Genomic DNA, 19,359 nt, shown 5'->3' on the forward strand with positions numbered 1-19,359 from the left:
ACACAAAATCAACTGCAGTGGCTGGACACAGTCCATTTAAGCCTACATGGGCAACGTTTGGAAAAAGAACGTATCCCTCCTTTGTACTTCTACATGTTCATTGTCATAAAATGACATCTCAAATTCCCACGGCCTTCTCCTGTCTGACCTAGAAGCTCAGTCGCTCTAAGAGCAAAAGTAATCTAACCCGGAGTTCTTGAGTTCCAATGATTCCCACCTAGGTCAGAACTGAATTTTCCTCGTCCTTGAGAGGGCCTGCTGCCATTACTATTGGGTGTAGGGGTGAGAGCGAACCCTTGACTCGTATTCGATGTTAATATTTTCTTCCATTGCCACAATTTTTAGGGCATGTAGTCTATCTTCTAAGTAAATGTTCTTAAGGAAGACGGAAATGTTACTACTGTTGTCTGGGACTGCTTGTCTGTTCAACGATTCCACAGGATTGTTGGTATTGGCAGTTAAATCCCATTCTTCAGTGTCCCTCAGAGTGAACGCCTTACACAACATTCTAAGAGTTCTTTCTCTCTTCCACCAAGCCACCCAGTGTTCTGCTTTTTGCCAGTGGCTTGTGTCTATATTTCGTGACGGTAATGCCACATGTTCTGGTAATAGATGCGTTGCTCGCGCGGGGGGGACCTTGGCACAAAGAACATCAAATATTAACATTATATCCCCTTGATCCTCGAGCTCAGGAAATTTAAATGCTAATGTCCTGAATATGTCAAATTCATCCTTGCTTTTTGTGACTATCTTGTTTACCCTATTCACCGACGTCTTCCAATGAACGCTGCAGCCTCTTATAACGTTTTTTGCTAAATCGGCTCCCAGCGCTCTCTGTAGCCCATTGTACTGAGCCTTATCAAAATCAGCCATTATTTGACGCAGATTTTCGCCATCTTTGAAAGCCTTCTGATATTGCGGTGGAATATGCTTCACCGTCTTGCCTGCTGCAAAGGAGCCTGGAAACTGCATTGAAGTTCAACGTTAATTCATTGAACGCCACCATATTTAGAAGGTATGGAAAGACACTGTTTCCGGTGTAGGTTATGTCTATGGAAATGTCCTGAGCGTCCTTTAAGAGAATTGCTTGATATGGAGCAACAAAAAAAGCGAAAATCCTCCCTGGTGACAATAAGTATTCCTTTCCCTCCATTACGTATTTACCCATTTTGGAATTAACGTTCGAAGTAAATTCATGATCTTCTGGATCTTGTTGCTTTTCCAGTATTTAAACTATCGGTTCTAATTCGGTAGGTACTTGGTGTCTCTTCTTCTATTGTTTCAATTTTTTTAAAACAAGGTATAAAACGTTCAGTAATCATATACAATTACCCTAACCTAACGCTAACCCTAATCCTAACGCTAACCCTTATCCTAACCCTGAAGGTTTTACCGTGTTTAGATAATTTTGTACAATAGATAACCACTAAATGACAAAATACACTACGTATCTTCCTCTAACTCCGGGTGGCTTTTCCCATGGTTTACCAGTGCCATCTGCCTCTCGCGTCGTATTCTATTGGAATTAGCTGCCGCTGGAGACTTTTCAGCAGGTATGAAACCTACACCCTGCCCCTTTTGAAGTTCTTTGGTTGTGAGGGTGCAATCTTTTTTCACAGCCCTGTGAATCTCACTTTTTACAGCTTGAGAAATGAGGTGTGGCGCTGGCTTTTCACGATTGTGCGATTTTCCTGTGATACATCCTACTCATCTTCGACCGTCATCTTCCTCTGGCCACATGTAAACAATATGCGCCAGACATGGTCCAGTTGCTGTAAGCTTATATGTGGTGCCATGGTGTGAACACTTGTTAAGCTGTTGTCTGTTCGAAACAGTATACGAACAGTTATCAGCAGTGCATGTCTTGACTCCTTCACATAATGCTCTACGTACAAATACCTTGACTATTTTCCCATTGACGGACATATCTAAAAGTTGGGTAGATGAATTTCGTCTCGTCAACTGGCAGTCGACTCGTCCCACATGTAATGAGATCGTTTGCTAGAACCAAATGAGTGAGAACTCATAATGTTCTCACAATAGCCTATTTTTCCTTCTACGTTCGGCGGAGCGTACCAGGGATATTCGTAATCTTCTTTCTTGTTTAAAATAAACCAATTTGAATGTGATTCCAGCAGGCTTCGTATTTCGGGAAGATGATGTTTACTGTCTCTCGAGTTGGATCGACCACTGTTTTTGGATTTTCCCCTTCTTTTGTGATCGTTTTCCCTTGTTGGGGGTAAAATATTTGCACTAACGGAATTCTCTAAGAAACGTAGACCACGTTCAGAAACTGCGTAAGTTCGTGATACCTTTGCAAACATACTGGTTCTAACGATTTTAAATCGAATGTCGACCAAATTTAAATGCGCCAGTTGACGAAGGTGGGAGGACCACCAGTCGTTATTCAAACTGAGATTGTTCCCCGGGGGGGGTACTCGGTATATCCCTGGTTGGGGAGGTGCGGCGCGGCCCCTCATACCCTGACCCTGTTTAAGACAACTATCGCTGATTTTCCTACCCATTTTAAGACAGAAATCCGATATTTTATACCCTGTTTAAGACAAAAATTGATAAATCGATACCCTGATTAAGACAAAAAATTATAAATTCGATACCCTGTTCAAGACAAAAATCCCGAAAAACATACCCTGGCTGGCCGCACGTCCCCATTAAGCCCTTATAAGGGAGTACCCCCCCCCCCCCGGGGATTGTTCTTTTCTAGCCCTTGTCCGTAAGTCTCTGATCTATCTATGTATTTTGCACGTCATCTCCGGTAAGCCAGTCTCGTTTAGCTCCTCTAAGCCATGAGATAAGCTTATCTTCGTTGACGCCTTTTATGCCTGGAATGTTCGTTATTTCGTTTATGGCCTTAAGTAAAAGTAAAGCTGTATCTTTTATATCAAAGTCTCGCTCTCCAACGATGTCGCAACATGAGCAGCATTCACCAGTATTCGCTTTTTTCAAAACATCGACATCTTTTCAACAAAGTTTTTCAACAGAGATTACCTCAGATACTGCCCTGTACATAAACCATAAACCCATTTCCATGCTGCTTCATAATTATTTTTCTGACGCTCTTGCTCATCAGCTGAACACTTCTGTGTCCAGAATATGAGTCTCTGGTCGTCCTTGTTTTCGTTTACTAGTAAAAATCCATCTGACGCATCGTCAGTAAACTGGTGGGCGAAGGCCAAATAAAAGAGATCAACACTTCAGTTATGGATTTCTTGCGATGTAAGACAGGGGTCGCGGAGTACGTTTGAAAGTGAGGGGGGTGGGGGGCTAGGTCCAATGCACTTATTGAGGTCAGTTTTGTTGTACATAATCTTTCTGAGCTGCATTTGCTCTATTCCGGCTGCTTTGGCTAGTCTTAGCCAACAACTGCTGTGGACATGGCTTCTTTTGAAGCTCGTAGTTCTCGCGCCGCGTCAAGTGCGCGATGAACTTCTTGTGTTGCTCTCTGGCGAAGCTCGCGACCGCAGTTGTCATTGCGATTCTGAGGGTGTCGGATTGAGGGTGAGGAGGCAGTGTGGCCCAGTGGTTAGGGTGCTTGCCTTGAGATCCGGAGATCCCGGGTTCAAGACCCGCTCTGACCACTCGATGAATTTGATCCTGGTAGTCCGTGCTTTCAACTTCCCCGCTGCACTTGTAAATAGGCAACTGGTTTGTCTCCAGCCAGTTGGCATTCTTAACAGTTGCTGTTTCGTTGTGTTTCATGGGCCCTGAAAAGCCCCTATGGGGAGCGGTCAATTAAGTATGTATGTACGTATGTATACGTATTAACTCTAGTTCCAGTTCTCGAGCTCATCTGGGTGCAGTCACCCGTATTCTAGACGAGCTAACCTCTCCTTCTCAATTGGACTTCATGGGCGGTGCACTGTTGTGTGCGAATCTGCCCTTGATCATTGGCCCTTGGTCAAAAAGTTTTGAGTGTGGTAAAACGCAATGCTTTGGAGTAAATAACCCGCCACCGGTACCCGTCCACCGCGGGAAAGTGCTGCCGCGTCACGAAACACAATTGCTTAGGCAGCGTTTACACGATCGACAAAGGTTCCACGATTTCGAAATTTTGTCCGTTAGGTACGTTATGTATGGGCACATATATTGTACCGTATAACACGTATGATGTACACGGTACAATGTATTTCTCCATACATAACGTACCTGCCTTGTGTCCCGGGAATGCTGCTTATTATACGCAGGCTCGGTACTGCAGTAAATAGTTTGTGTAAGATTACATGTATTGTCCTAACTCTCCAGAGAAGTTCTTTTCACTGTTGGTAAGGAGCGTTTAATATTTATTTCATTTTTAGTAAGGGACAAGTTTTTTTACTTGTATGATGTTAGAACCATTAAGTAGATATTTCGTTTGCTTTTATATATTTATGCAAGCTGGAGCTTAATTTATTGTAAGTGCCGGTCACAAATTTCAAATGGTAATGCCATGTGAAGAGCAAAAACAAGTGGGCAAATATTTTCCTCAAATTAAAGGCTGTCAAGTTTTTCTCGCGTGTTCCAAATTTACCCAGACGTAGTGGCGAATATTTAAAGAGGGTTGAATTGGAAGAATCGAAGTATACACCCTAAAAAAAATCCAGATAGTTTAGGCTGCCATTTTGATTTTATTTATGTTGTGTACTTGTATATGTAATCGCATGGGCCCGAGGGCAATAGGCCATTTTCGAATTCTCATGCCTGGACTGGATCTAGCATGAAATGGAGGCTAATGCAGGCAAATCTTTTCAAATGCAAATTAATTTTACCACATAAGCCTCCATTCCATGAAAGATATATATGAAATACATCATATATTGTACTGCGGGTATGAAATCAAACCATGTTGTCTCGCAGTGATGAGTGCAAATTTTCTATTGCGTCGAGAAGCCTGAAAATTTTTCAGGACTTCAACGGGATTTAAACCCGCGACCTCGTGATACCGGTGCGATGCTCTAACCAACTGAGCTATGAAGCCACTGACGTCAGTGGCCAGCTCCCAGCTCCCAACTCCCCACGTCCCAACGTCCCAACTCCCCACGTCTCCCAGCTCCCAACGTCAGTGGCTTCATAGCTCAGTTGGTTAGAGCATCGCACTGGTATCACGAGGTCGAGGGTTCAAATCCCGTTGAAGTCCTGAAAATTTTCAGGCTTCTTGACGCAATAGAAATTTGCGCTCATCACTGCGAGACAACATGGTTTCATTTGCCTCCATTCCATGCTAGATCCAGTCCAACCTTTAGAATACGAAACTGGCCTGTCAAGGACAGTGCCTACTAATACGCCATTTCCGAGTTCGTGTCTGCCTCCTCTTCAAAGCGAGTCTAAGTGCGAAATTTAGTTTTCATTCACATGTAAAGTAGAACTAATTACCATCACAAAAACTTTGCACTTAGACTTGCGTTGAAGAGGAGGCAGACATGAACTCGGAAATGGCCTATTCAAAGATATTTTTGCCCCGGTTTATGATTATGCAGGAAATGATGATCGTTACAAGTGTTATTGAAATCCAATTTAAAGAAAATTGGGGGTTAAACCACGCATTTTCCAAAGATAATTCATGAATAATATTGTACACAGCGTTAAAATACAAAGCAATTTATGGCGTTCTTTCTCAAATTGAAGCTTAATTATCTCTCAAAAATGCATGGTTACTCCCAATTTGCTTTTTTGTATACCAAGAATACTTACTAAGGTCTACGTTCTCTGGATAGTTTTAAACCACGCAAAAATACCCTTGTAGTAGTAAGCATCACCGATAGGAAACCAGAGTATCTCGAGATGTGCAGAATGTATGCGCAATAACAATAGTAGGCACCATCCTTAAGGACTAATTTCATGCGTACTTTCAAGACTTTGAAAATACAAGTGGAATTAATCCTTATTTGCATAAGGACACAAATTTGCGATTTCGTGGTTATCACATAAAGGGAAAAGTTATCGAGGAAAGCCAGTTCGTTCAGTTAAAGTTTGATTCAATAAATCGGTGTTGTCAACAAAAATATAGCTTAATTTAATTAAACTGTATTTTACAGCAGTTTAATCAGAGTCACAACCTTGGAGAAGATTCTGCTTTTAACCTCGCTTTCTCTAGATAAGCAACTGTTAACCAATCAGGATCAAGTAATCATGCCCTCCTGATTAGCAAAAGTGCCCACATGATTAAGAAAATATGCCCTCCATCTCAGCCAATCAGAATTCAGTAATTTTTGCCCCATATGTGATAAGCGTTAATAAAAATGTTGATGTCAGGTGAACAATATCTGTTCCAGCAAAAATAAAAATACAATAAAAAGCAGGTAAATAGAAAAAAAAGGAGCCAAATTGGAGGATGGCTGGCCAACCCTATTCACCCCCCTGGATCCGCCCCTGCAGACTGACTTGTGATTAGAAAGATAAACAGGTTTCATTACACAGAACTAAAAAATGGGCACCAAACTGTTTATGTGACTGTTACAAGCTGGTGTTGAGACTGGAAACTGAGGATTGTTTCACTGGTGCTTTAAACGGGCTATGGGAGCCAAAATGCATGCAGAAGTCAAGGAGAACGGCACAGTGAGCACAGACATGGGATGGGAATATTTTGACGTTCATGTTCAAATCAAAATATTTCAAAATCAAATTAAAATTAGCACAATAACAATATTATTGTTTTGTAGCTCTTGTACTGCTTTATGACGAATATTGGTGTTTTAAAATTTTTGAAATCGGTGTTACTTGAGAATATATAATGACAAAGTTAAAACCTTTAAAATGTCAATATTTGTCACCCACAGCCACAAGAATGACAGTTACTTATTAATACTATTCATGAAAAAAAAAATTGAGATGGTTAAGCAGAAGCAACGCATGGGCATCACATGATCAAGTAGAAATTGCACCATCCAGGGATTGCTTTTGATTGGCTAACTCTGACTTTGTTTGCTCAATGACCAATCAGAATGCTTTATTTATTTCTTTTTTTTCTGCACTGAACTACCTCTTTTCTGCACTTTGTTACCTGAAAACTGCATTCTCTTAGCCAATCAGAATGGAGTAATTTTTTCATGTCTGTCAGTGTTTTATTTGCCAGTTCTTTTGAGACCTATTCCATTTTGAGAATGAATAGTTTATGAGGAATATATGGAATATGCATTTTGATTTTTTGTAATTTTTACGAGTGGATGCGCATATGCGCAGGAACAAGTATCGTGATGGGGGAGAGAGCGTTGAACCATTCCTTTTAGTAAAATGAATAATCGTGTGATGACAAAGATGACAAGGAATGGTGAAAGTACTAAGTGATGTTCGGAAGTACACTGGAGTACTGTGTGAGTACACTGGAGTATGATGGAGTGCATAGAAGTGTTTGTAAAACACATTGGACGTTTTTGTGGTAAAAGTGAGGTTGAGGGAGGCGGGAATGCCCAGCGAGAATGATGGACTTGCTTTAATACAGTACCATGCTATCATGGCAAATATGGTCTAACACTTTTCATTCAGGTGTGCATTGTTATCACTTCACTCTTCAATGACAAATTATACGGTGGGTGCGTTTAAATTCTCAAAAAACTTTTGAAAGCTTAAGCTACTTTTGCTCTTAAATTTGTATGTTTCCTTTGTGAATTAGTTTTAGTTTATTCGTGAAAGTTTCTTAAATTAATAATAACCCATGGCAGATTTTCTGGACGAGCCAAAGAATAATGAGAGTAACTTTGAATTACGAACGTTTCGCCCCCTGTCGAGTTCGACCCGTCTGAATTTGCTCCACACATTTCAATACAACCGATTTCGCCCCCTCTGTGATTCGAGTTTTTCAGGAGTATCAGACAGTAAATTACAACAAAATGAAATGATAGAAATGATTATTATATCAACTTTGTAAACAATAAATTGATTCTGTTTCGATTGTATCCACTCTTGTCTTGTTTTTCGTGGTACCGGTAGTTTATAATAAAGTTTCTATATAACGCGCGCTCTCATTGGTTTAAACAGCATGCTTTATGAGAGTACAAGGCACGGAACAAACGAAAGCTCACGCCATCATCTGCAGAAATGGCAGATGAATTTCCGAATTTCCATGGGTATTATTGAAGCTGTCAGTTAAAGGCTTGCTCAGATATTCTGTCAAGTGCTTTGGATGGAAAACCTCAGCCGTCGCCCGGTCCAGCAGTTCTTTCAAGCTTAGGAAGCGGCTAGAACAGTCAAGAAGTAGGGAGAAACACTCGCCTATCGGCTCATGTTTCCCCCTACACTTCTTTCGTGCTCTAGCTGCTTCCTGCGTGCTTTACAACAGAACAGAGCACAGTCAAGGCTTCTTTATTTGTTAAGTAATTTATAAGTGCACTTATACACACAATGTCATCATGGCTGTCTGAGTGAGTGAGTGAGTGAGTGTAAATTTCAACCTGCAACCTGCAACCTGCAAAATATACCTGCCCGCCTTAATGACACCATGAGTGATGAAGCCTGTAAAAATCTACAAATGGTAATGGTTAATTCAAACTAATGTGACCGTTAACAACTGAAAGAGGTCAAAACCCAAAAAGTTTCCCTTGGAAATGAAGCAAGTTGCCCTTGACGACATGGGACCTTTGACGCTTAAACTTTGTCACCAAGCTTCCCTAGTGCCATACTCAGAATCGTAGTAAATGAGGTATGATCGTCCGGGTGAGTGTGGTCCTGAGCAGGACTATGTAAACACTCTGGTCATTGATGTGATTGGTCAATTAAGTCATCACTCAGGTTGTCAAAACATCAGTCAATGTCATCCTTGACAGTTTTTCTCAGGATTACATTCACCTGGGTGAATGCAGGGGTGCAGGGATGTCGCAGTGGTGAGAGCACTCGCCTCCCACCAATGTGGCCTAGGTTCGAATCCTCGACTCGGCGTCCTATGTGGGTGGAGTTTGTTGGTTCTCTACTCTGCACTGAGAGGTTTTCTCCGGGTACTCCGATTTCCCCTCTCCTCAAAAACCAACATTTGAATTGTTGTGTTAATTGTTAATGTCACTGTTACAGTGTCCCCAATTAGTGCTCCAGTGCTAAATCTACTTAGACACTTAAATAAAGTTCCTTTCCTTTCCTTTCCTTTCCTTTATTGTACTTCACTTAATTACAATGGGGAAGAAGCAAATTATAAGCATACTAAGAAGGAAAAAATTGTGTTAGGGCAAAATCCTGTGACAATGTTGAAAAAGTTTTAAATTTTATGGTTTTCTTAATTTTTTCAGGACTGAATCAGTTTTGACAACTAGCTAGCAAAAGATGCAGAATCCAGGTACTGATATCAAGAGAAGTTCAGTCAATGATAATTCTCAGAGTGAACCAAGCAGCAGCTATTCTAGTGAAATAGGAAATATAGGGACACATGAGAAAGTTCATACTAAGGAAAAGCCTTACAAATGCAAACAAAGTGACAAGTGTTTAAGTGAAACAGGAAGTTTAAGGAAACATGGAAGAGTTCACAGGAAGTTTTACAAGTGTGAATTGTGTGGAAAGTGTTTCACCGAAGCGGGAAGTTTGAAAAGACATGGAAGAGTCCATACTGGAGAGAAGCCTCACAGTTGCAAACTTTGTGACAAGCGTTTTAGTGAAGCAGGAAGTTTAAGAAGACACGAAAGAGTACATACTGGAGAGAAGCCTTATGAATGTAAAGAGTGTGAAAAGTGTTTCAGTGAAGCTGGAAGTTTGAGAAGACATGGAAGAATACATAGTGGGGAGAAGCCTTATGCATGCAAACAGTGTGACAAATGTTTCAGTGAGGCGGGAACCTTAAGGAAACACGAAAAAGTCCACACTAGAGGGAACCCTTTTGAATGCAAACAGTGTGGCAAGTGTTTTCCAACTACAAAAAGTTTGGGCAGACATGAAAAGGTGCATACTGGAGAGATGCCATTTGAATGTCAACAGTGTGGGAAGTGTTTTGCCATGGCAATAAGTTTAAGAACACATGAAAGAGTTCATAGTGGAGATACGCCTTATCACTGCAAACAGTGTGACAAGTGTTTCAGTGGAGCAGGAAATTTAAGGAAACATGAAAGAATCCACACTCAAGTGAGAAGCCTTATGGATGCAAACAACATGGCAAGTACTGTTAAAAGCAAGCAGGGCATTGACGGCTGCATGAAAGGGTTCACAGTGGAGAGAAGCCTTACAGGTGCAGTTGTAGTTAAGCAGTAAGATTAGGGAGACATGAAAGAGAAGCCTTATGAACTAAATACAAACAGTTTGGGCATCTAAGGATTCATGAAAGACCTCACTGTTTAAGAGAGGAGGTTTTTGGAAAACATGAAATGCTCTGAAATGGAGAAGTCCATATGATTGCTTACTATGTGGTTAGTGTAAGCAGAGCAGGAAATCTAAAGAAGCACAACAAAGTTACTGTGCAAAGCAACTTTACCACTGCAAAACATGCAACAATAATAATTTAATAATAATGAAATAACAATAATAATTTAATAATATTTAATTTAATAATAATTTAATAATAAACACTTAAAGGTGTTTGACCATCACACTAATAGCGATATCTCTTTGGAGCGTAAGAAGTTCATGAAATACTTAGGCGTGCTCATCGATGAAAATCTTTCATGGAGTTACCACATTGCTCATGTTGCATCAAAAATAAGTAAATCAATTGGTATTATCTCTAGGATAAGGCATTTTGTACCACTGAGTACTTTACACCATATCTACAGGTCACTCATTCAACCATAATTAATGTATGGTATAGTAGCATGGTGTAATACTGCAAATGTTCATAGAACTATACCTTTGACCCTTTAAAAACGAGCTCTTCGCCCAATGTATTTTGCTGATTACAAATCTCATGCAATACCTTTCTTCATTTCTTCTCATCTTCTTCCTTTAGATATGCTCTATTTTAAATCTGTGGCTGTGATGATGCATGATGTATCAAACAAATTGACACCTAATATATTTAACTTATTCACCCATCAAGCTGATATTCATCCTTACGAGACAAGATCATCGCAAAGGGGAGATTATTTTCTTAAACGTTCGAGAATAGATATTCAAAAAAGATCTTTCTCAAGAATTGGCATTAAAATTTGGAATAGCATATCTTGTGAAGTCCACCAGATGTCAAAATCTAACTTCAAAAATAATGTTGATGATATCCTCTTCCAAAGACTGCTAAAATATGATGATTACAGTGATGTTTCAATAATAATTATTGGCAAATTTTGACTCCTTAGTTTAGTATGTCATGTAGTTAAAAATTTATTTATTCAATTTAAATTACTTTTTTCATGTTTATTTATGTTATACTGTACAAGTTTTAAGCTGTTCTCCACTGCACTAACTGTATTCTAAAACTAATTTATTTTATTTATTTATTTATTTTTATGTGAATGTGTAGTTATGTATTTGTAACCATTTTATCTGGTATATATTTGTAAGCAATGCTCGCCTCGACTAGCTGTTGCTAACTGCGAACATTGCATAGCTTTGTGATGATTTTATGCAAAATACATAATAAAAACTGAAACTGAACTGAAACTGAATTTGTCTTGTGGAGTAGAAAGCTTGGGGACGTGTTGAAGGGTTGATAATGGAGAGAGGCATTTACTGGTACTTTTAGCAGGAAGTTTAAGGTTTACTCATGAAATAATCCATGCTAATCCATGCTATGAAAAAGCCTGTCAAATGTCTGTGTAAAGAACATGACAAGTGTTGTAATGTTTTAATATTATTTATTGATTCCTTCACGATACTTTCTGTGGAATAAATTCATTCGAATAGTGTAAAAAGTGTTTCCATCAGTGAATCAGGGAGAAACAAAAAGTCCCTAGTTGGGAAGGGATGTACATTGTATAAAAAACATAGACCCCAGGTCCATGGACCTGTTCTGTGGACCACCCCTCATTTTGTTAATTCAATTACGAATACAAGCAGAAAAATCTTTTGACGAAAGAGAAAGAGTGACCCTTGCCACTTATCTGGGCTAGTTAAGCAGGAGCCATTGACTAGGAGTAGACTGTCACCTCATTTTTATGGACCGTTCTATTTTTGGACTACCGGGGGGTACTTTTTTGCAAAAAAAAAAAAGACATTTCTGGTTCAGTGACACTTAACTATGACGTCAACTTAGTCTCTTGTGATTGGTCATTGGGCTCCTGCAGGAAATAAATTCTGCTCTGTGAAAATGCCGTGAAAGGTATATAGGGCAGTTGTCGCTCCTAGTTATGGGCTACTGATTTAAGCATTTGTCTCTCATAGACACCAATACCACCTATTTGGTGGCTCCAAAGGGATTCATTTATAACCGGCACTTCAAATGTACATTCATTTCTTTCACTGAGTCCTTTATCGTAATGAATGAGCCCTACAAATTGACCTTCTCCCAACTGAGTAGCTTCATGGCTCACATTGCAGAGGTCATGGCATTGAATCCCGTTGGACCCACCTGAATTGTGCCTATAAGTGACAATTATTCCTTAAATTGTCTAGATAAGTGCGACTATCAATCTCTGTTTCATGTAAAGATTTTTCTGCCTGTAACTTTACAAAAATATTGAGTGGTGGTCCACAGGGGGTCGTCCACAGGGGGTCGTCCATGGGTGTCCATGTTTTGTATATGTCTCTCAGGAAGAAAAGCCTTATGAATGCAAACCATTTGGAAAGGCTTTAACTTGCTATTGTAAGAAATTTGAGAACATACAGAAAAGGTTATAATAAGGGGACGCCCTTCTGTTACCAGAATAAATTGTGAATTATTCAGACAACCAGGTGAAGTTTAAAAGAAACTGAAAGGGTCCATAATTTCTGGAAAAAAGCTCAGAGCTTTGAATGAAGGAAGGTGCCAAATGTTTAGGCAGAGCAGGAAATTTAGGCGCTCAAGAAAACACTGGCCTTTTTTTTTTTTTTTTTCACAAAGGCAGTATGTTCCCCGGGAGGGGAGGGGGGGTTCCCATATAAAAAGGACAGGGATGCTTGTCATACCTTTTAGGGGTTAAAAAAGAGGTTTTCATTTGGTACCTGTTAGGGTGTTCAGCCTCAAAAGGTTCACAGTGGGAGCTTAAGCGATACCTTTTAGGGTATTGATCCAAAACATTATGACAGGAGACATTTGACAATTAACTAAGTGTTGTCCAATAAAAACCCATAATTTGGTACCTCTTCTGGGTGAAAAAAATTCATGCCACGCCCAGAAGACAGCATCTTGGTACCTCTTAGGGGTTCTTTTCAAAATTTCCCGACAAGCAACCCCATCCTTTTTATATTTATATGGGATAACCCCCCCCCCCCCCACCCAAAACTTTTCGCTAATCCTGGATTAAGTTAATCGGCTTTCAAACAACCGGGCCCTGGTCTGTGGAGTCGACAATGCCATGTGTCATACATTATATTTGAGGCACATGACATTGTCAAGGAGAGAGAAACAAAGTTGGAAATAAGCAACATAAGAATAACATCCTTTGAATAATTTGCACAAAAGACAAAATAATCACCACGGAGGAGCAAAATTAACTGGCAAATGGAAAGGTGTATATATTCCAGGAGAAAAAGTTGAAAACTTTCTGATTTTTTTCACCTGCTGGAACCAGAGCCTCTTAGCCCCACTCAACACAATGTCAAAAAAGGAGCACAAAATAAAGCCATACAAATCACAACATTGTTTCTTGGGGGAGGGAGCTGTAAGTCATTTAAAAGGGTTATTAGATGAGGAGATTTAAAATGTCATCAAACATTTTGTACGGGGTTGCTGCAAATGCAAGGCATTTGAAATGAAATGCACAGTAAATATGGTAGCCCATTGCAGGTTCCAGGAGGTGCATAACTCCCCTTCATAAGATCAGCATTTGCATTTTAAAACTACTACTCAAACATGTTGAAATGATTGCAGAAATATTGGATAGAGGTGGAACAACACTCACAAATAATAGCATTTATTTTGCATTGTATTTTGTCACTGACAAATTAAAGCAGACTGCTCTCAAATATCTGTGTATCTGGAGAGGAAGTTCTGGCGTTTCTAAAACGAGGGTAAGGGTAAGACCAAGGGTCAGGGTAAGGGTTAGGATACGAATACAAAAAGTATCCTAAACATGCATAAAAGCTAACCTTAGGCCTAATTAGGCCTAAACAAAAGTTTAAGGTTAGCTTTTATGCATTTTTAGGATAATTTCTGTATTCGTATCCTTACCCTTACCCTCCGTAAGACCCTTGGTCTTACCCTTACCCTTGTTTTAGAAATGCCGGAGGAAGTTCTATCAAAAGTCAGATGAATGTAATGCAACAGGGTACGGAACCTTCATTCCCAAAACACTCATAGAATTACGCTTGAAGAGCTTTCAAGAATTACGGTAGAGCATGCACAATGCTTATAGAATATACAGAAAGGCATATGTGACAGGTGTTACTCCAATGTCAAAAGGTATTGCTATGTAGTCCTAGGTAAGCAGTCCTGTTAACAAAACTTAGAGACAAATTAAAATGACTTTAGCTTTTCCAATCTTTTTTCATAAATTTGTAATTTTTTCCTATGCAGTGCACAACCATACAACCTTTCCATGCAAATTATATCTATCAAGTACATATGCCTGAAAGGATTGGCCAGTGTTAACGCCTGCCCTGTATCTCAAGTTCAACGCCAAAAGGTCATAAATGTTATTCAAAACAGTTTTAACGAAAATTTCGTTTATTAGACCCCAAATGTTTGTTTCATTACCTCAAAAATGAGTTGTATCTATTTGACTTCAAAATGAAATATTTACTTAGTAAAGTAACTAATAATAATATTGAATAATGGCAAAGCAAAAGAAAAAATTAATAATTTACTGTCTGCCAAAGATGAGCTTGATCCGGATTGGCTCTAATCTCTGAGAATTTACCCTCCCAATCATGATACACCACACAAGACAGACCACAACACCGGGAACTACATGCCCTACTCTTTGCAAGAAGTGTGTGGGTTCTTTTACGTCCCACAGGATTATGAACATTGAAGGGTTGTGAGATGGGGCCTACGGTTTATCATCCTTATCCGAGAAGACTAGAGAGTCTAACCATTTGCAGAATGATGTAATTACAAAGGCAGCACTTTTTCCTCAGTTTCTTAAAGACTCTGAGTGTTGGTCCGGCCGGAGTTGAACTCACGACTTCCCGCGTGACAGACCAACTGAGCCACCGGTGCACGGTTATGTACAACTGACTGTAAGCCAAAAGTTTACCCTGGACTTGAAACAACATTTTTGTAAAGTGATTAGGGTTAGGAGTGATCACTCTTGGTGGTTTTTATGTACACCTCTGACCTGTGTTTTAGACGCACCATATAAAAACGGAATATTGCAAACATTGACAAACACAAAAGTGAAGGAAACTGAACCTAATTATTAACCTCTCTCGCTAACCGAGAGTGAGGGTCGTACTGGGGAATATTGGCCCAAGGTCATGGCAGTACAGACCGCACATGTATAAAAACAACCGAGGGATAGTATCCAACAGTATAGCCCCGAGCAAGTGAGGTTAGCAAGTTGTTTACTACATTCAGGGGCACCCAACGTCAATTTTCGGAAGACGATTTGAGATCTAGAATTTTCGGAACATTAATTGTAAAATTTCTTGCTTGCCTGCCTGTCCTAGGATTTTCGAACATCTAAAAAATTGGTATAATTCCCCATTTTAACAGATTTTTGCCCTAAAAAGGTCACCTAGCATTTTTGAATGTTCGTAATTTTTGTCAGCGAACTTTGAAAGGTAACCTTTTACACATAAAACTAAAATAATTCTGCTTGCTCTAAATTGTACTGTCCTGATGAAAAAAATTAAGGACGGTGCCTACTATTGTTAATGCGCATACATTCTGCGTATCTCGAGATACTCGGATTTCCTATCAGTGAAGCTTACTGATGCAGGGATAGCCCCGAGCAAGTGAGGTTAGCAAGTTGTTTACTACATTCAGGGGCACCCAACGTCAATTTTCGGAAGACGATTTGAGATCTAGAATTTTCGGAACATTCATTGTAAAATTTCTTGCTTGCCTGCCTGTCCTAGGATTTTCGAACATCTAAAAAATTGGTATAATTCCCCATTTTAACAGATTTTTGCCCTAAAAAGCTCACTTAGCATTTTTGAATGTTCGTAATTTTTGTCAGCGAACTTTGAAAGGTAACCTTTTACACATAAAACTAAAATAATTCTGCTTGCTCTAAATTGTACTGTCCTGATGAAAAAAATTAAGGACGGTGCCTACTATTGTTAATGCGCATACATTCTGCGTATCTCGAGATACTCGGATTTCCTATCAGTGAAGCTTACTGATGCAGGGATATTTTTGCGCGGTTTAAAACTTACCGGAGAAAGTAGATCTTAGTAAGTACTATTGGTATCCAAAAAGAAAATTGGCGGCAACCATGCATTTTTCAGAGATAATTAAGCTTCAATTTGAGGAAGAACACCATACATCGCTCTGTATTTTTAAACTCTTTAAAAATATTGTTCATGAATTATCTTTGAAAAATATGTGGTTTCCCCCAATTTTCTTTTTCGATTTCAATGACACTTGTTAAGATCTTAATTTCCCGCATAATCATAAACCGGGGCAAAAACACCTTTGAATTAGTAAGCACAGCCCTTAAATTCCGCTTTTTGGGAACTTTTTGTGTTTCGCTCAACGTGAATTTTCCGGAATACAGAAAGATACTGAAACAAACCAGCCGATCAGAGTGCCCCATTTTGCCTGAAAATTGCTTGCCATATAATAACAAGATATTTTGACTAACTGAATGATTTTTGGTAAGCCTGAAGTGTATCAAAACTGTCTCTTTTTGTGTTGATGCATAATGTCAACAACCTTTGCAAAAATTGAGAAAATCAGTAAGAGATTTGCCTAGTAGATGTGTAAATGCAACTCACCCTCTTATGGAAGCACCAAGGAAAGCATTATTTAAAAGTTTTGCAGTGGTAGATTAAGGTAAAAAAGCTATCTCTTGGTTTTCTTCGAATAGAGGAGAAAAATAACAAATTGAGGGAGCACAACAAAGCATCATACAGTCTGTAGCATTCTTTATCTTGCCTTTACCCTTAGGAAATCAGCATTCTAGAAACAAAATACTACTGGTATTTCTTTTCAAAAGAGCTTCTTTTTGCACTTTGTTTGCTGACTAAGGTAAGTATCAATAACATTTATGTCAAAATTAATTAATTAATAAACTATCATTCTGAAAAATTTCATTCAAAGATTCTCTGATGTATCCAATCTACTTGATACTTTGTAAATAAACATAGAAGACAAACCATAAAATAATGATATACACTATTTGACCTCCATTTCACACGGCAAGGTATGCTGAGAAATAAAGGAGACTAGATGCATGTCTCACATCATGCCCCTCAACCATAATTCTACACAAGTTCAAGATCACTCAAGAGAAATACAAGCAACACAATAATCAGTGTCTGACACTTGCAGACTGCAGACTAACCCTAAATCACAGTTATTGAAACAATTTTAAAATGGGTTCTTAGACTTAAATAGTGTTTATCAGACTGGTGCTATTTGAAATGGGTGCTTAGAATTAAATAGTGTTTATCAATGCTATATGGAGGCAGTCTGCAGTCATCATACACCTCAAAATAATGCAACTTGAGTGACCTTCAACTCTAGTACTTCTAAAATCATCACTCCTACCCCTCTTGATGTAAATAGGTACCTTAGTGGGCATTCAGTTGAACAGACACCATGAGGTGTTGATCAGTTCGAGTTGTTACTTTGCTTTGCGAATTTGTGGGCTTTGCAAGTCAGCGTGTTGGTATGTTTTAGATACCAAGTATGGGTGGAAAGTTATGTTTTCTCTATTTCCAATGTAGCTGGTATTTTGAAACCTTAAATTAATTGATCTGGAAGTAAGGCCCTGATCTTTAAATCCGAGTTCTTTTTCCCTGGGAAAATTGAGAGGGCATCTCATATAATTTCAAGTACTTGTGAACATTAAATTGGGCTAATCATACATTGCTGACTAGATGCTCAGTGTCCTCAGTGGTTGAATCAAGGTAATGTCCTTCAGGGTGCACACTGCTCAGGTCCAGTCCATGTCCCTCATGTCGCTCTCTATCCAGAGTTTGAATTCTTGTGCGACAAACAACACATTTCAAGGGGAGGTTGAGATCATTAACAGCCACCTGAAGTGTCTTAACAAAACAGCGTCGGCAAAGTACCCTGTGTTTGCAAGGGTAGGTCTGGATAATAGCCTTAGCACTATTGCACACAATACACTGAAATGGAAATAGAGTAATAATGTTAGCAACCAATCTCTAGAGACACAGATAACAATGCTATAATGTGCAATAATTGCTGGTGGATGAACAAAAGGAGCTAATGAGAGATCTTTTATTTTCATCCACCAACATGGTGATTCGTGGCGATAAAGTAATGTGAAAGCCACCCACATGTATTGCCCTTTTTCATCAACACATTGTACTCACTCTAACAGTCAAAGTTGGAACTTACATAACTTTGGATTCTTTGGATTCTTCAAGAACATGTAGTTAAGAATTGTGCAATCATTACAAGGACACCAAAGCAGATTATTACAAGTACTTTAAACGTTTTCCTTATTTTAAAGAAATAATAAGTTCTGGATGCATTTTTAATAAAAACAATGAAATCTTGCATTTGGTTTTTGTGAAATCCAAATAATCAAGATCTCTGAGCGTAATGCACACGATTATTCTAGGTAGGGTGCCTGTATCACAAATACTTTATCCACAATTTGACAAATTATCATCCTTTATCACCACCCTTTGATGCTTCCCATGTTTGAGAATAAGCCAATTATCAACTTGGTTCAGTTTGCTTTTAACCTCTTGCTGTATAACACCAGAAACCCATAAGGGTTGAAACATGTAACAGCCCCTTGTGTGCTGGTACCATATTTGGAACAACAAGAGCGATGGGTTTCCAAATATGGTACTTAGCACTGAAACATTCAACCAATCAGTTCACATTGAATACTCGGACTTGCTGTGAACACGTGTTACACGTTTCAACCCTTATGGGTTTCTGATAACACTTGATGCATTGCAGGTTTGACAAAAGACTGAACATCACATTGGTTCATTTTCAATTGATATTAACCTCCCCATACATATGATTTGCCAAAACATAAAAGAATGTTGTCTCGTCTGCTCTTACTTGGTGTAACTGACAGAACATGACACACAAAGAAAAAATAAATAAACTCAAACAAAAAAGGGAGCCAAAAAATGTTGTTAAAACCACAGACACAAACCAGTTATCCTATCCCGCAGAGGAATTTTCCATCAAAAATTTGGAAATAAACACTGGCAGTCAATACTGAAGTCAAAGACAGTTACCTCATCATCCTCTGTATCGGGAAGTTCTGGTTCAAAGTTGTC

The 19,359-nt window shown here is 39.1% G+C and overlaps 2 protein-coding genes and 1 pseudogene across 3 annotated transcripts in view; 1 reads left to right on the forward strand and 2 right to left on the reverse strand.

Annotated features, from left to right (window-relative positions):
- Window positions 1–267: 267 nt before the first annotated feature.
- Window positions 268–3,720, reverse strand: LOC138060780 (uncharacterized; annotated as a pseudogene).
- Window positions 3,721–4,226: 506 nt separating this feature from the next.
- Window positions 4,227–11,499, forward strand: LOC138029609 (zinc finger protein 709-like). Of its 2 annotated transcripts, none has more exons than XM_068877334.1 (3): window positions 4,227–4,283; window positions 9,210–10,135; window positions 10,850–11,499. In XM_068877334.1, exons 2-3 carry the CDS (start codon window positions 9,244–9,246, stop codon window positions 11,185–11,187), a joined length of 1,230 nt encoding a protein of 409 aa, XP_068733435.1. In that variant the 5' UTR covers window positions 4,227–4,283; window positions 9,210–9,243; the 3' UTR covers window positions 11,188–11,499. The 2 variants fall into 2 exon arrangements, with proteins under 2 accessions (XP_068733435.1, XP_068733515.1); XM_068877414.1 differs by lacking the exon at window positions 4,227–4,283 and adding an exon at window positions 7,406–7,522.
- Window positions 11,500–16,992: 5,493 nt separating this feature from the next.
- LOC138029729 (uncharacterized) overlaps window positions 16,993–19,359 on the reverse strand; it is a 6,267-nt gene continuing 3,900 nt past the window's right edge. The window contains exons 2-3 of the mRNA XM_068877537.1: window positions 19,318–19,359; window positions 16,993–18,216 (exon numbers count right to left, since the gene is read on the reverse strand). The exon at window positions 19,318–19,359 is cut by the window's right edge and continues 21 nt beyond it. Coding sequence (XP_068733638.1) covers window positions 17,947–18,216; window positions 19,318–19,359 — 312 coding nt within the window. The 3' untranslated portion in view covers window positions 16,993–17,946. The remainder of the gene's footprint in view (window positions 18,217–19,317) is intronic.

Source organism: Montipora capricornis, chromosome 1, assembly GCF_036669925.1.
Source record: "Montipora capricornis isolate CH-2021 chromosome 1, ASM3666992v2, whole genome shotgun sequence".
Lineage (NCBI taxonomy): Eukaryota > Metazoa > Cnidaria > Anthozoa > Scleractinia > Acroporidae > Montipora > Montipora capricornis.

Excerpts from the sequence above, each read along its gene's own strand:
- LOC138029609 (XM_068877334.1), top strand. The coding sequence starts at position 9,244 with ATGCAGAATCCAGGTACTGATATCAAGAGAAGTTCAGTCAATGATAAT. Across the intron at positions 10,136-10,849 it reads AGTGGAGAGAAGCCTTACAG|ATATGCTCTATTTTAAATCT; the intron begins GTGCAGTTGTAG and ends TTCTTCCTTTAG.